Source organism: Callithrix jacchus, chromosome 5 (assembly GCF_049354715.1).
Source record: "Callithrix jacchus isolate 240 chromosome 5, calJac240_pri, whole genome shotgun sequence".
Classification (NCBI taxonomy): Eukaryota; Metazoa; Chordata; class Mammalia; order Primates; family Cebidae; genus Callithrix; species Callithrix jacchus.
The window spans coordinates 154,550,497-154,568,470 of record NC_133506.1 but is presented as its reverse complement, the minus strand read 5'-3'; the positions used below and the strand labels follow the sequence as shown (position 1 = coordinate 154,568,470).

Genomic DNA, 17,974 nt, shown 5'->3' with positions numbered 1-17,974 from the left:
GGTATTGATGAAACATATCTCAAAATAGTAAGAGCTACTTATAACAAACCCACAGCCAATATCATACTGAATCTGTAAAAAACTGGAAGCATTCCCTTTGCAAACCAGCAAAAGACAAGAATGTCTTCTCTGACCAGTTCTATTCAACATAGAATTGAAAGTTCAGGCCAAAGAAATCAGGCAAGATAAAGAAATAAAGGGTGCTCAAATAGGAAGAGAGGAAGTTAAATTGTCTCTGTTTGCAGATGACATGACTGTATATTTAGAAAACTCCATTGTCTCAGTCCCAAATCTCCTTAAGCTGATAAGCAACTTCAGTAAAATCTCAGGATACAAACTCAGTGTGGAAAAATCACAAGCATTCCTATACACCAATAATAGACAAACAGAGAGCCAAATCATGAGTGAACTTCCATTCACAATTGCAACAAAGAGAATAAAATACCTATGAATACAACTTACAAGGGATGTTAAGGACCTCTTCAAGGAGAACTATAAACCACTGATTTAGGAAATAAGAGAAGACTTAAACAAATGAAAAAAACATTTTATGCTCATAAATAGGAAAAATCAGTATTTTGAAAATGGTCATACTGCACAATGTAATTTATAAATTCAAAGCTACTCCCATCAAGCTACCATTAACTTTCTTCACAGAATTAGAAAAAAAACTACTTTAAATGTCATACAAAACCAAAAAAGAGCCCATGTAGCCAAGACAGTCCTAAGCAAAAAGAACAAAGCTCAAGACATCATGCTACCTGACTTCAAACTACACTATAAGGCTACAGTAAACAAAACAGCAAAACAGCATGGTAACCAAAACAGATATAGGACCAGAACAGAGGCCTTAGAAATGATGCCACACATCTACACTCATCTGATTTTTGACAAACCTGACAAACACAAACAAGGAGGAAAGGATTCCCTGTTTAATACATAGTGTTGGGAAAACTGGTGAGCCATATACAGAAAACTGAAACTGGACCCCTTCCTTATACCTTACATAAAAATTAACTCAAGATGGATTAACAAACAGCCACTGTTATGGTTTTATGGCTTAAAATCCTAAAAACCCTAGGAGAAAACCTAGGTAGTACCATTCAGGACATAGGCGTGGGCAAAGACTTCATAACTAAAACACCCCAAGCAATGACACAAAAGCTAAAATTAACAAAGGGGATCTAATGAAACTAAAGAGTTTCTACTCAGCAAAAGGAACTATCATCAGAGTGAACAGGCAAATTACAGAATGGGAAAAAATTTTTGTAGTCTCTCCATCCTACAAAATGCTAATATCCAGAATCTACAAAGAACTTAGACAAATTTACAAGAAAAAAACAAACAACCCTATCAAAAAGTAGGCAAAGGATATGAACAGACACTTCTCAAAACAAGACTTTTCTTTGGCCAATAAATATGAAAAAGAAAGCTCATCATCACTGGTCATTAGAGAAATGCAAATCAAAACCACACTGAGATACCATCTCATGCCAGTTAGACTGGTGATCATTTAAAAATCAGAAAACAACAGATGCTAGAGAGGATGTGGAGAAATACAAATGCTTTTACACGGTTGGTGTGAGTGTAAATTAGTTCAACCATTGTGAAAGACAGTGTGGCGCTTCCTCAAGGATCTGGAACCTGAAACACCATTTGACTCAGCAATCCCATTACTGGATATATACCCAAGGGATTATAGATCATTCTATTATAAAGACACATGCACATGTATGTTAATTGTGGCACTGTTCACAATAGCAAAGACTTGAAACCAACCCAAATGCCCATCAATGACAGACTGGATAAAGAAAATGTGGCACATATACATTGTGGAATACTATGTAGCCATAAAAAAGGATGAGTTCGTGTCCTTTGCAAAGACATGGATGAAGCTGGAAACCTTCATACTCAGCAAACTAACACAGAAACAGAAAACCAAACAATGCATGTTCTCACTCATAAGTGGGAGTTGAAAACTGAGAACACATGGACACAGGGAGGCGAACATTACACACTGGGGCCTGCCTGTCTGAGGGTAGTAGGCCATGGGAAGAATGTAGATGATGGGTTGATGAGTGAAGCAAAACATACGGCACGTGTATACCTATGTAACAAACCTGCAGGTTCTGCACATGTATGCGAGAACTTAAAGTATAATAAAAAAATAAGAAGAATCTTTGAAAAAAAGGGGGCATAGGTTAGATTCCACAAGAAAACACATGGAGACTTCTGTTTTCCAGAGCTTCCAGAGATTACTGGCTCAGATTAAACCAAAATGTCTACTTTAAGGAACTAGTTTCTTATTTTACAGCTTTGAAATTTTTTTAATACAGTTTTTACCAAATCAAAGACAAAAGAGAAATAAACTCAAGCAAACCAATGCTTGTTGCTTAATATATTAACTAGCATTTAAATTAAAAAATACATTCAAATTGGGGTTATACAATCAATAAAAATTATAGGATGCAATATACTTTTCCTCTTAAAAACCTAAGAAATGCATGCTGTATATTTTCCCCTATTCTAAAGAACAAAAAAAGATCAGAATCTAGCAAGTCACAGGTTAAATTCAGAGCTAAACATAAATACGATCTCCCTTTTTCTGATGAATATTCATAAAATTAAATTCTATATTCTTTTAAAAGAGTGATAAAGATTTATTTCAGGCATATGATTACTTTATTTAAAAAGATCACTCAAATTCTATATTTTAAATAAGTACTTCCTATTTGCCTTATTCTTCAATGCATATTTTAATAATTTAAATTCCAATCACTATTGCCAAGATATTACAGGCAATTTTACATCCCATTAACCTTGCTTTGTTTTAATTATAAAGATCCTTTGTTAGATTCCTTTAAATGATCCAGTATATAATTTCAGCCTGTCCTAGGGAGTACTTTAATTCAGATGCACATTCATCAAATGTTTTTGTCCTGTTAATTGTAGACAACTGCACAATTGCTTTCTAAAGCTATGATTGATGAATTGTATTCCTGAGTGTAGCTGTTAAGTAGGATTAATATTTATAACAATTTCTACTTAAGGATTTTTATCTTCATTCCCATAAGGACAAACTAAAGACTGATATTCTAACAACCCAAATAAAATGTATTTTTAAATGTTTCATATTAAACTAACTGAAAAAGTTGCAAAAATGTTACATGTCCATGCAAATGGAATAAAAGCATGTATAAAGTATCTAATTTGTCCTTCACACATAATGAGCATCAACATACAGTAGAAAGCTTAAACACAGTAATGGGCTTCTTAGTGGAACTGGATCCCAGCTACCTAAACAAGACTTTTTCAACCAGAAGTCACAGTTCATATTTGTGGAAGAGAAAGGTCTAAATTGAAAGAAATGATCCAAAGTAAAGGTGGCAGTAAGCAAAATTCTGAATACATATTACATGCAATGACAAAAGCAAAAACTTCCATTTTATGGACTTGTAGCAGCTGTAATACATATCATATATATTTATCCTGAACTTTCAGGGAATCTGACCAAGAAAGGTGCCACAGTAGTCTACAGATGAGAGACGACGTCAGAGGAAAATTATTACTGGCTGCAGTCTAACAGCTTATCCATGCGAGGACTGATATTTGAACTCAGCAGAAATAACATATGGATACGATGTATTATACTATGCATTGTGGAATGGCTATAAAAATTCATCACAATAAACGGTATAAATAGGTAAACCAAAATCGAGAAAAAATTGAGGTACTGGGAGGACAGAGAAAAATACCTAATCCAGATTAGAAGTAGGAAGGGGTTGGTCCTCAGTAAAAAGATTATTTTCACTAAAGTAAGAGAAGTCAGTGTCTTAAAGCAAATGCCTGTCTTCTGTGTAATGTGGCCTGCTGAAGAAAATATTATACTATCAAAGACAGCAACCTCAATTGGCTCCCCCAAATTGTCTGGCAAGCCTTTATTTTTTTTTCTCCTCTATTCTTTTACAATCGCTATTTTCAGTATTCTTTACTCTTCTAAAGATAATATGCACCCTCCCCTAATTTTCTTTATTCTCAGCAAATTTCCTTTACTCTCAGCTACTTCATAGATAGAAGGCATGATATGAGATCACCTCTAAATTCTGCCACCAATTTAATTGTCTTCATCCTTTCTCAGTGCTCTTCCAATAAAGGCCAATCCTTCTGTCTCAGTGCACCCCTCTCGGAGAGTTTACCCTGTCAATATTGCCTTCTTTCCCTCCCATCATACTGCTTTTCTTCAACATTGAAAAATACTCAGATCCTTCTTTTGGAAAAATAACCCTTCCCCCTAAATTTAAACCTTATCCACCTAGAGCAACCATTCTATTTTTCCCCTTCTTGGCAAAACTTCTTTAGAGAACTATTTGCTGTCTGTATTTTTCATTTCAGGCCAACTCTTCAACTCAAAGCAACCTGGTTTCTGTCCCTCTACTTTAGGTAAATCATCACTTTCTCAAAAAATACCTCTCTGAGTTACTTGCTCCATAGTACCTTCTACTTGCCCTTCACATATTTATTAAACTTGCAATTATTTAATCTAAGGCTGCTGCTCACTAGACTGCAAGCTCTAATAAGGCAGGACTTAGATCTGCACCCAGATTCTTTACCACACAGGTACTCACTGGCATTAAGTTTGGATGACATCATCATGATCTCCTTGCGGCTGAACCCAGTAGTCCCTTTAATACTAACTTAAAAATCCTCTTTTCGACTATACCTTCTTCCTTAAACATTCTGCTCTCACCATTCTTTTCTTTATTCTTTCAATAAATATTCATTCAACATGGCAAATAAAGAAATATTTCCTTAGCATGCTAACTACATGCTAGGCATTATTCCAGAGTATAGAGATACAGCAGCAAATAAGACAACAAATAAAAACGTAATATCTGGCCGGGCGCGGTGGCTCAAGCCTGTAATCCCAGCACTTCGGGAGGCCGAGGCGGGTGGATCACGAGAGCGTCCTGGTCAACATGGTGAAACCCTGTCTCTACTAAAAATACAAAAAGTTAGCTGCGCATGGTGGTGCATGCCTGTAATCCCAGCTACTCAGGAGGCTGAGGCAGGAGAATTGCCTGAACCCAGGAGGTGGAGGTTGCGGTGAGCCGAGATCGCACCATTGCACTCCAGCCTGGGTAACAATAGCGAAACTCCGTCTCAAAAAAAAAACCCAAAAAAACAAAAACCATAAGATCTTCGGGAAAATATATTTTAGCATGAGAAGTAGATGTAAACAAGCAAACAGAGCAAATCATTTGAGATGATGTTATTAAGAGTTAAAACAGGATTATGCCATGGGAATGTAACAACTATATAAGATGGTCAGGGGAGCCTGTGTGAGAGGGTGGCATTTAAGCTGATTCCTCAAAGATGACCAGTCGTGTCAAGATGTGGGAGAAGAGGATTCCCAGCAGAAAAATCTGGAAAAGCAGGGCCCCTGGTTCTCCACTCACTCTATTCATTCTCCCTGAGCATCACATCTGTATCCTTTTCTACAGTTTACCTGGAGACTCATTAGCCTAAATCTCCATGCCAGCTCTCTTTGGAGAGCTCAAGACTCGAATGCCTACATGCCTATTCATCAGCACTGGTACCACAACTTCAGTGTAACTCGAAAGTGAAAAATTCTCACTCAACTCAAACCTCCCTTTCTGTATTGTTCTATCTAAGTAAACTATACTGACACTGTAACTATTAGTTACTAAAGCTGACATCAAAATATCCTAATTCCTTCTTTCCCCTCTTCCTTCCAATATATCAGCAATCAGATTGACTTAATTTCCAAAAGATACATCAAATTTGTTTACTTCTTCCATCCTTACAGCAACTATTAGTCCATGACACCATCTTCTTCAACAAGGTTACTGAACCTCAGATTGGTATTGCTTCAAGTCTTGAGCCCCTGAAACCCTCCACATTGCAAGCTATGCCTAAACATTTTCAGTTATTCTCCAGCATCCTTTGCACGGCTTCATGGCATGACCTTTGCCAATGACCTGTGCCTCCACGCGGCTGGCATACAATATGCATTTAAATAACTGCTGGTTAACTGAAAATAGCTCTCCAGCAACATGTCTCACTATTGTCTTGCCTGGAGTCCTCTGCATGATACAATTCCCTCCGCTAGTAATTGTATTTTTACTTTTTTTCTCACTTGGCTATCTCCTGATAATCTCTAAAACAGCATTCCCTATGGGTAAGTACTCTTTTTGAAAACTTTGATAATTCCACCACGCAGTGGAATGCATCCCTCCAGACTAGGTAAAGTATTGTGTGGAACGATTGCATAATTACCTATCCCACTTTTATCACAGTATCCTTGTATTACTGTAGTGTTTGCCATTCTCCAAAAAACTGGAATCATTATTATCTTATTCCTAACTCTATTCCTAACTCTTATCATTGTATTTGACATGTAGTGGCTGCTGAACGGACATTTGCTGCATTCATGCATACATATTTGTTCTTATATGTTTACAGCTTTCATATTTGAATCCTTATTCCAAAATCATTTTCATTTGGAAGAACAAATCCTATGAAGAGTATAAACAGAAATTTAGGATAGCTCAGAGGATAAAATGGAGAGAATTTCAGAGATTATTATAGATTAAATTTTTAAAAAACAAAGTATGACTACTTCCTTTATTTCCAACCTTTCCTAATATAAAACATATCCCAAATTTTGCCACTGACCGATAAAAGCATATCAGAAGCTTAAAATCTCTGGGGGCAGTTGGAAGGGGTAGGAGAGAGACAGCAGGGGATGGGGAAGGAGGGGAGGGTAGGAAGGGAGGGGAGGGTGGGGAGGAATAACATGAGGAGAAATGCCAGATATAGTATGCACCTAAAATAAAATAAATTTAAAAAAAATTTTAAATATTAAAAAAAAAATCTCTGGTATTAGGAAATTCTCCAGCCCCTTCCTTTTCTAAGCCTATTACTACCATCTTAATTTAAGTGCTTAGAGGCTCAATTCTGTTAACTGTTAGAAGAGTTACTGAATATATATATATATATTTTACTTTACAGTTGAAATAAAAAAAATTGTGGCTATGTCATTGAGAATTATTTCTAAAACTGAAATGACAATGATTAGCCTTAGCAAATAGTTTTTTTTCTGTTTATGCATCACCCGAAATGGATAATAATTATTATCAACTCTTATCAAAATGAAACTTTTTAAGAAATAGGGAGTGCTGTTATGTAAAATACTATTTGTGTTATAAAAGAAAACTGATATTTTCCTGCATCTTTGGTGTTTTGGTGAATGCAACGCTTATTTTAAATTTTAGATCTGTACTACTAGCTAACATGATTAGTTCACAAAATATCAAAATGAGAAATATAAAATAAACTGTTATAAAAACAGAAGATGTTTATCAAAATATAACACAGCGATGGAATAAATAATACTAAGCAATATTAAATTTTTAAAAACTAGGTATCTATACCATATAGAAACTAATTTTCAAGGACTATTCTTTCTTGACTCCCCTTCCTGAAAACAGTAAATTTTATATACAGTAAGCATTATTTCCTTATTAAACTAATTAAAGCTGGTTTCAAATATGAAATAAATAGGTCATTCCAAATAATCATCATATTCCAAAGAACGTACTATGTCATACAAGAAATTCAAGTTGTGAAGGATGCAGGTCTTGGGCTGATAGAAGCTATATATGTAAAATGGTGACAGTTACAGCTGTTTTAATGTGTCCAATGCAATAAACACTGCAAAAATAATAATTAACAACTATTTATCACAAAATGGTAAATATAACAATGGGTTCAAATGTAATTTTACTTATTGTTTTAATAACAGAATATATAAATTTCTAACCAAGACAGATACATTTGCTATATTTAATATCCTTCACATTTTCAGTTGGATACTGAATGCATGACATGTTCAGACAAAACTGTTTCATATGGACTGACGAGAGACTGAGGGAGTAAACACAGCACTGGTCTGAAAACAGATGGAGTGGCAGATGGGACTGCAGATTGGGTTCACTTGATCTGTGTAAAACAACTTTACTACTCTGTAAAATGTACTTCAAATCTCACAAAACCTTATAAAGTCTGTTCCTTTATTTCATGCATGGTTTTTTCATCAAAAATAAATGTTTTGCATTTTAAACTTTGTTAAAATTTAAGTACCTGTGTGATAAGTTATTTAAACGATATTTTCTTACACGTTTTTGGAACAGATGGTAGAAAAGAGCAATTGCCCAGTGGAATAAAATGTACACTGACTAGTTGTTCAAAAATTGTAAAATTAATTACCTTCCTTCATTGATGAGTTCAATAAATGCAAGTCCTGCATTCTTCTGAATAGAGTTTTGCCATTCCTAAAAGGAGAAACCAAAAAAAATGTGAGAAAAATGAACATTTAAATGAAAGTAACACCTGGTTTAAGAATCATGTTGATGTTGTTAGCAACTTCTACATTATATTATTTCTAAATGACCTTACAAGATTTTGCAACAAATATTATTTTGTAAAAAATCAAATTTTAATTTTATCACTTAGTTTAGAAGGTGCTTTTGATTCACCAGAAATTTCAAGCTGGATGCAAACTGAGATGGAAAGTGAGACAGCAGGTATAGAGGGCTCTGGGAACTAAGCTTCTTTCTAAAGGAGAGCAAATGACCAAACCAGAAGTATTTGGGATGGAAAACTTCAGTTCCTCATATAGAGATTTTACATTAAGATTATAAAATGAGTATCAGAAATATAAACTATTAGAAACATAAACATATTAAGTTGACTTGGAAGTGAAATGTTCTAGTTATATGTACATTCCAAATTACTTAATGTTAATTACTTAACACTAAGTAGAAAAATTACAAATAAAATTTTTTGAGAATTATAAAAAAATAGAGTAAACCGATGGCCAAATATGTAATAGATAACTATGTAATCTCTCTTTGCTAATTTAGATTAGAGTATATTTGAGAATTCGGCAGTTCTCAAGGTCAGGGTCACCATTATGACCATAGGTGATAATAATGAAGTGTTTTGGATGAGAAAATCATATGCTTATTTTATGCTCTTCTAAAGCACATTTAGACTGTAGCTTACATACTTTTGTTTTGGTTTATGCTAGTGATTTCTACTTTTGGGGTTTTAAATATATATACACCTGGTAAATAGCAGTGTTTTGAATTGAAAATTATAAGTCTTCTAATAGTTTTGTAAGTAAATACTCCCCAAAGTTCCCTAATGCATTTTAATAAAAATTTTTATTGACCAGTCATGGCACTCATCTACAGATTTATGCCCCAATATTTTCCTCATAAGGTGTTGGATATACAAAGGTGATCAGCTGCCTTGGCCATGGGTTCAGCTTCACAAAAAACACAGTCTCTATATCAAACCTTTACTCCTGATCACTTTCCCTTTAAAGGCATTGCACTCATTCTGAAAATAAATATGGTCCCCAAAAGTAGATACTTGTGTGTGTATAAATATTCTATGCTCTAGGTAAATGTATGATGAAATATAGAAGAACAATTCCTGAATATCCAAAGGAGGGAAAATCAACAACTAGTGAAATGAGATATGGTAACTTGGGGATAGTGCAAAGCCACTGGGTTCTAGCTATCACAACCTTTACTAAAATTTATCCAAATAACAATATTGCTATTTCATTGTACAGAACTTACTGAAACTTTCAAACCATTTCTGTAAAAAACTATTACAGAATTGTCTCTTTTTTCAAATTGTTTTTTCTAAATTTCTTTTCCCAAATTTTTACAAAATTTAAAACCTCTTTAATACTCCCATTCTATATCCTACATTTATTGGAAATCAAGATCCCACAAAACATGTACATTTCTCAGAAACACTACATGCACTGGAATATTAACTTCAAGAGAAAACATTCTTACATAAGTAGACCCATACCACTATGAAGACTAGATACTTTTTTTTTTTTTGAGATGGAGTTTCGCTCTTGTTAACCCAGGCTGGAGTGCAATGGCACGATCTCGGCTCACCACAACCTCTGCCTCCTGGGTTCAGACAATTCTCCTGCCTCAGCCTCCTGAGTAGCTGGGATTACAGGCACGCGCCACCATGCCCAGCTAATTTTTTGTATTTTTAGTAGAGACAGGGTTTCACCATGTTGACCAGGATGGTCTCGATCCTTGACCTCGTGATCCACCCGCCTCGGCCTCTCAAAGTGCTGGGATTACAGGCGTGGGCCACCACACCCAGCCAATTCTTACAGACAACTTGTCTTTTTTTTTTGAGATGGAGTCTTGTTCTGTCACCCAGGCTGGAGTGCAGTGACATGATCTCAGTTCACTGCAACCTCCACCTCCTGGGTTCAAGCCATTCTCCTGCCTCAGCCTCACCAGTAGCTGGGACTACAGGCATATGCCACCACATTTAGCTTTTTTTTTTTTGTATTTTTTATAGAGATGTGGTTTCACTATATTGACCAGGCTGGTCTTGAACTCCTGACCTTGGGATCCACCCACCTCAGCCTCCCAAAATGCTGGGATTACATACGTGAGCCACTGGGCCTGGCCAGATAACTTCTTAAACACGATTTTCTGTGATACTGTTTGTACACTAAGACTCTTTAGTCACCATAAACTTCTAATATGAATATTTCAATAAGATATTTCACACAGTACACATTTAGGTATTACATGTGAGCAACCCAAATTATGCCTTGTCTAAAAAAAAACATCACAAGGTAAGGTGTTTTTTTTTATCAATTATCTTTGGATCAATCTAAAATTATATGGAATCTGCATATAGCCCGTGAGATATACTGATTTATAACCTTTGATGGAGAAACAGTAGAAGTAAGCCTGAGCTATGCTAAGGACATTAGAGTTTAAATTTTGAGAAAGCCAATAAAAGTATATGATCACAAGACTTCATTCAATAAATTAGTGTTTTAGAAGAGTAATTTGTCAGTTTTGAGCAAGAGGAAATTGTAGGAGATTGTTTGTTAAGTGCCTTTCCACAAGAGAAATAATAGGAATCTAAATAAGTATTTCAAATAGGGAATAAAAAATAAGAGGTGCTACAAAGAAAAGATGCCTAAATTACATGAGAATCTGAACTTAAGAGCTGATGTAGAGAAATGAGACTAAAAAATTTTAAGTTTTCAATGTAGATGACTAGGATAATAGTAATATTATTATGGAAATACTGAAGAATACATTTGGGGGAAATCACAAACAAAGTTGTCTGAATTTGTTAAATTTCCAGTGGCAATGGTATACCAAAAAAGAATGTGAAATTCGGAATTATTTACATAGAAATATTGATTAAGGCATAACATTAGGCAAAAGTCTCCTAAAAATTATAAACAAAAAGAGGATCCAATATCTAGGCTAAGAAGGTATTCCTAGCCTGAAAAGAATTTACATTTTTAAGATTACAAAAAGAAGCAATTGAAAGGGAGAGAAAAAAAATCTATAAAAATTTAAGAACAGAAGCAGAATATTATAGCATTATTTTAAAGAAAATCCACATATACACACTGCCTCAGGAAAATGGAAAGATAAAGGATCCTTTAATCACAAATAACACTTTCAAAGTCATTACCTATGATCCTGTTGGCAACCTTATGTTAAAGACACAGACCAAACCAACATTAGAAAGGGATAACGGAAGTTGCAGGGAAGGGAATGAAACCCAAATAATGAGAAACAATGAAGCAACACCAAAAAATACTGTAGTAATACAATTGGGACATATGAAGATACTGTAGACATTAAAAAAGAGACAAAACTATCTCCCAGAAAATAGAACAAAGAGATAATGAGGTGCAACCAAAAAGACAGAGATAGAAAACAAAGGAGACAAGGAAATTAGAGGATCTTTCCTTGAAAGGCCAGTATCTAATAAGCAGAAATTTTAGAAAGAGTGAATGAGAAATGCTGAAGACAAGAAATTATACAAGGAATTTCAAATATTTTCCAGGATTTAATTATATGACAATACAATTGTATAATGTTTAATATAATACACAGTATACTCTAGCAAGGTATATCATCATTAAAAACACCAGGGTTAAGGAAGAGGTTCATTGGAAAAAATAAAAGCTTAAATAAAGAATCAGGAATCTGTATGAGACCAGATTTCTCAGCAGCAAAACCAGAAGATGGAAGAAAGTAAACCTTCTGTCTATCTGTTCTGCTCACCTGTCCTGATGTACGTAGACGTTAAATACTTTCATTTGATATAGGAATTTTAAGTAACTTTATGTTGAAATATCACTTCTTCAACATAAGAGTTTCACATCAGCCAGTTTCAAATGATGAAGAACGGAATGCTCAGAACAATGCAGCCCAACTATCAGTAACATATGAAGATAGAATAATCATATTTTCACGCGTGCTTAAAAATTTATCACTCACTCTTGTTCAAGAATCCACTGACGGAGGGTTCTGCCAAAATGAGAAAGTATAGCAGACAGGAGAAACAAGTTTGTGCTAATCCCCAATCTCAGGGGCTTAAAACATGAAAGTTTACTTCTTGCTCAAATTCTGTGTCCACGGTCTGTGTTCTGCTCTACATCATTATTGGCGTTATCCTGGAAGACATACTATGTTGCCATGGTCATACTATGCAGCCACAGCGGAGAAAAAGAGAATGGGTCTAAGCAAGCCCTGGCTCTTGTAGCTTCTAGCCTGAAGTAACACGTGTCCCTTTTGCCCACATTCACTAGCCAGAGAAAGTCCTGTGACTAAGCCCAAGCTCACTGGAGCAGGGGAATGCATACTCACCAAAAGTGCTCAGTAAGAGCGAAAGAACATGTGGCAAACCCTAAACATACTATAAGAAAAGAAATTTTAAATGAGATAGACCCAGCCAGGCTCGGTGGCTCACACCTGTAATCCCAGCACTTTGGGAGGCCGAGGCGGGCAGATCATGAGGTCAAGATATCAAGACCATCCTGGCCAACATGGTGAAACCCCGTCTCTACTAAAAATACAAAAACATTAGCTGGGCGTGGTGGGGCATGCCTGTAGTCCCAGCTACTCAGGAGGCTGAGGCAGGAGAATTGCTTGGACCCAGGAGGGGGAGGTTGCAGTGAGCCGAGGTCACGCCACTGCACTCCAGCCTGGTGCCTGGTGATGGAGTGAGACTCTGTCTCAAAAAAAAAAGAGAGACCCATATCTGAGAAATGTAGACTGATACAAGATAGAGGCAATGGAAATTCTCCAAATAATTGTTAATGGAAGTATGGAAACAGGGTTAAGCAGAGGCTGAGAGAATATTTAATGTACACTAGAGTTAGGGTAGGTTTTCAGTTCTACTGGGTAGTTTTGGGGAAATTTAGTAATAAGCATCCAGAAAACATAGCCAACAAATAAAGAGCGAAGAGGCAATTCACTCTAAAAGAAAAGAGTTATCTCAGGAAGGAAATGGTGGATAGTCCAGCTACAGATGATACTTATAAGAAATAATGACTAGCTGAGGGTGGTGGTGGGTGCCTGATCCCAGCACTTGGGAGGCTGAGGCAGGAGAATCACCTGAACCTGAGAGATGGAGGTTGCAGTGAGCTGAGCTCGTGCCATTGCACTTCAGCCTGGGCGACAGAGCGAGACTCTGTCTCAAAAAAAAAAAAAAAATACTGACAAACTGTAAAACTAGGATATAGCTATAGTAGGGAAATAATACTGAGAAAAGTAAGAACTTTCCCCCCATATTTTTAGTAGGTGGTAGTGGCTGCACTGTAAGAGTGACGTGCTATATATACAAATTTTAAAAATATTTAAAATTGAAAAACCAAGAACCTTGGTATAACACCGTTATTTTGAAAGCACATTTAATAATAAAGTAAACAGACAAAAGAGTTGAAAGTGGTTGATTCAGACCAGTGGATCTCAGTTGTGAAGTAGGGGTCTGCTATTTGTTGGTTATGTGCCTTTAAACTTCATACAATAAATTTAAATTTTTTTAAAAAAATAATTTTTTTCAACAGTGTTAGTTTTACAGAACCATGAAGAGATTCTGCGATGAATCAGGAGAGACTTGTACCACAAGCGGGATAACAGACAGTCAAAAAGGAAAGAAGTAACTTTATCAGACGACAGAGAGAGATTCTGAACACGGAAGACTTATGAAAACATTCTGAATACAAATGTATCACTGCAATGATATGTTTTCCCCTCAAGAATTGCTTTTGTCACACAAAATGCAGCCGGGCATGGTGGCACATGCCTGTAATCTGAGCTACTTGGGAGGCTGAGGCAGGAGAATCGCTTGAATCAGGAGGTGGAGGTTGCAATGAGCCGAGATCACATCAGTGCACTCCAGTCCAGTCTGAGTGACAGAGCAAGACTCCGTCTCAAACAGACAGACAGACACACACACACCAGGATCACTTTTCACACACACACACACACACACACAAAACACACACACACACACCAGGATCACTTTTCACACACACACACACACAAAACACACACACACCAGGATCACTTTTCACACACACACACACACACACACACACACAAAACACACACACACACACCAGGATCACTTTTCTCAAGGCAATGTAATTCCTGAATTTGTCCAATGACAATATAATACTGTTGAGCTGTATTTGTGTTCAACTCCTTTCTCAAAAGGAGTTGCTCTTTTTTTTAGTTTTCTGCTAAAAGAAGAGTCAATATTTGAGGGACAGAGGATGGCAGAAGTCTTGTCGAAGAGAACATGGAATGTTTTGTGACAGTGGGACTGCGTCACTTTCTCATTTTGATGGTGGGACTGAGTCATGTTATTTTATTTTCCGAAGTTTTCATAAACTTCAAATATAATCATTAGAAAACTATCATTATTCCACTTATTTGCATGCCATTACATTGTCATTTTCATATTTCAGAAAAGTCAGGTATGATGAGGACACAAGAGAGGCCCTAAATGTTGGGGAGGAAAGTCTGATTGAACTGGGCTGTTACGTGAGAAACACAAAGTGGTAACTAGAGTAAATAATCATAAAACGTTTTTTGATTAAAGCCAAGAAACAACATGATAGGAGCTGAGAGAAAGACAGGTTTGAAGTTTTTGTGAAGTTTTTATGATGAAGAGACTTAAATACAATTGCAGACCATAGTGAAAGGGTGAAGGGGAGATAGATTACAAGAGATGAAAGGTGACAGGGAAGCTCTGACCAATGCATAAAAGAATGATGTGTCTTGAAAAAGGGCAAGAACAATTAATTCTTCAGAAAAAGAGTAAGAAGTGTGAAGTTTTCCTTTACTTATTTGTGTATAAAATAGTGCAGTTATTACTCATGAAGTCACCCAGATGTTAGTAACATGATTGTAAACTTTACTTATTTCCCAGTAAATTGTAAACTCCTTGGTCTTATTTGTCTTGGTCTTTTGGAATTTAAGAGATACATGGTTTTAAATTCTAATATAAGTTTAACTCAACACCTGCTATAGCCTGAGTAACATAAGTAATAATAAACATTATTAATTAGTGATCTATTGGGTCAACAGCAATTAACATACAATGCAGATATGAAACCATGTGACTGGTAATGAGACGTCCTAAAATGATGCTACTACAGATGATCAAAACGACTGGAATATAGGGTTTCTTTAATCCTATGGAAAAACAATCTAACTGGGTTCTGATTTTCTGTGAAGACATGAAAAAGTATTGCTGGGCCGGGCGCGGTGGCTCACGCCTGTAATCCCAGCACTTTGGGAGGCCAAGGCAGGTGGATCACAAGGTCAAGAGATTGAGACCATCCTGGTCAACATGGTGAAACCCCATCTCTATTAAAAATACAAAAAATTAGCTGGGCATGATGGCGCGTGCCTGTAATCCCAGCTACTCGGGAGGCTGAGGCAGGAGAATTGCCTGAACCCAGGAGGCGGAGGTTGCGGTGAGCCGAGATCACGCCATTGCACTCCAGCCTGGGTAACAAGAGCGAAACTCCGTCTCAAAAAAAAAAAAAAAATATTGCTAATTATGAAAAGAAGAAAGGATTTTTTTCTTAATGTAAAGAAGATATTTTTTGTTCTCCCCTGTGCCCTGCAGAAAATTTAAGTCTTCTGTCTATCCTGCTCCCTAGCTGTCTTGCTCACCCGCCCTGACGTAGGTAGGCATCAAATACTCTTATTTGATACAGGAATTTAAAGTAACTTTAAGTTGAAATACCAATTTTTCAATATGGGAGTTTAACGCCAGCTTGCTGAATAGCCTTTTCTCATATGGCTCTACAACTTCGGTATACTTCTTATGTGTTTTTATGTGCACATTTTAAGTACTGTATTTTTATTTAATTAATTAATCTATTTTTTATTGCATTTTAGGTTTTGGGGTACATGTGCAGAACATGCAAGATAGTTGCATAGGTACACATGTGGCAGTGTGATTTGCTGCCTTCCTCCCCTTCACCCACATCTGGCATTTCTTCCCATGCTATCTATCCCTCCCCAGCTCCCCGCCACCTGCAATTACTATATTTTTAAAGGAAGAGTCAGGTTTTATTCATCTCTGATGACACTAGGGCCAGAAGAAATAGACGGTGCAATTGTCGCAATGACTATACTACAGCATTAAAGAAACAAGAGTTTAATTCTAGAAGTTTAAGTGCACTGGATGGCAAACACAGAAGAAATCCTTATGTATAATAATGTTTAAATGTTATATTTCCTGGTGCTTTTTTCCCCCAATTTCTATTACTAGTTTGTTTGCCAGGAATGAATATTTTCTATTCTGCCACATACGCTCCATTAACATGATATGGCTGGGGCACAAGAGCAGTTATGCCGGCCTTGACCTAAGTAATAGCGAAAGTGGCTCCACCTAATATTAAGAGAGTATAATTCAGTTTTTGAAGGTTTTCAACATTCATTATTTGCAACAATTTGCATAATTTCAATTTACCAAGTCAATGTCTGTTAACTACATGAAAAACTATGAATTGCTGTTAACAATTTGTAAGGTCAGAAAAATGTTACCAGTTGTCTTGTGAAGAAAAACAATTTAAAGTTTTTGTTTATTCAAGTTGTGGTATGAGATATGTAAGAACCAGGTAGGGAATATGCCCAGGATATATACCACATGTTCGTCTCCCCTGGCATTTAGGAGGAAAACAAAAATTATAAAACAACCTCAAAGCTGGGTGTGGTGGCTCACACCTGTAATCCTAGCACTTTGGGACGCCAAGACGGTTGGATCATGAGGTCAGGAGTTTGAGACCAGCCTCATCAACATGGTGAAAACCCGTCTCTACTAAAAATACAAAAACTAGCTGGGTGTGGTGGCGCACACCTGTAATCCCAGCTACTCAGGAGGCTGAGGCAGAAGAATTGCTTGGACCCAGGAGGCAGAGGTTGCAGTGAGCCAATATCATGCCACTGCACTCCAGCCTGAGTGACAGAGCAAGACTCCATCTCAAAAACAAACAAACAAAAAAACAACAACAAAAAACCCTCAAGTAATCTAATTCAAAATGTTGAAGAATGTAACAATAATAAAGTAAAATGAGAATCTGAAAGCCCAAGAACATAGAACATTTGTGATTCTGGTGGGCAGCACATGTTACAGTTTGTGTCACCCATCCAACTTCTCCCTACTGCAGCCCACAGGTGCTGCTTTAATAGAAGAGTTGGAGAATTAATGACTTTAGCCAAACAAACAGCACTAAAACTAGAAATTTTAAACATAAGTTTTTATCAGCTATTTTGTAGGATTTAGCATTAAACATACTGCAGGCTCTCATGAGATACCATCTAACGCTACTTAGAATGGCGATTATTAAAAAGTCAGGAAACAACAAATGCTGGAGAGAATGTGGAGAAATAGGAATGCTTTTCCACTGTTGGTGGGAGTGTAAATCACTGAAAGGCAGTGTGGCAATTCCTCAAGGATCTAGAACCAGAAATACCATTTAACCCAGCAATCCCATTACTGGTATATAACCAAAGGATTATAAATCATTCTACTATAAAGACATGTGCACACGTATGTT

General features: G+C 36.4%; 1 protein-coding gene across 14 annotated transcripts in view; it reads right to left on the bottom strand.

The window, feature by feature from the left end:
• The window catches only part of NBEA (neurobeachin), a 730,940-nt gene that overhangs the window by 348,037 nt on the left and 364,929 nt on the right, over positions 1-17,974 (bottom strand). For all 14 annotated transcript variants that reach the window (XM_078375287.1, XM_078375291.1, XM_078375289.1 and 11 more), the window contains one exon: positions 8,290-8,354. In XM_078375287.1, the coding sequence (XP_078231413.1) occupies positions 8,290-8,354 (65 nt within the window). The remainder of the gene's footprint in view (positions 1-8,289; positions 8,355-17,974) is intronic.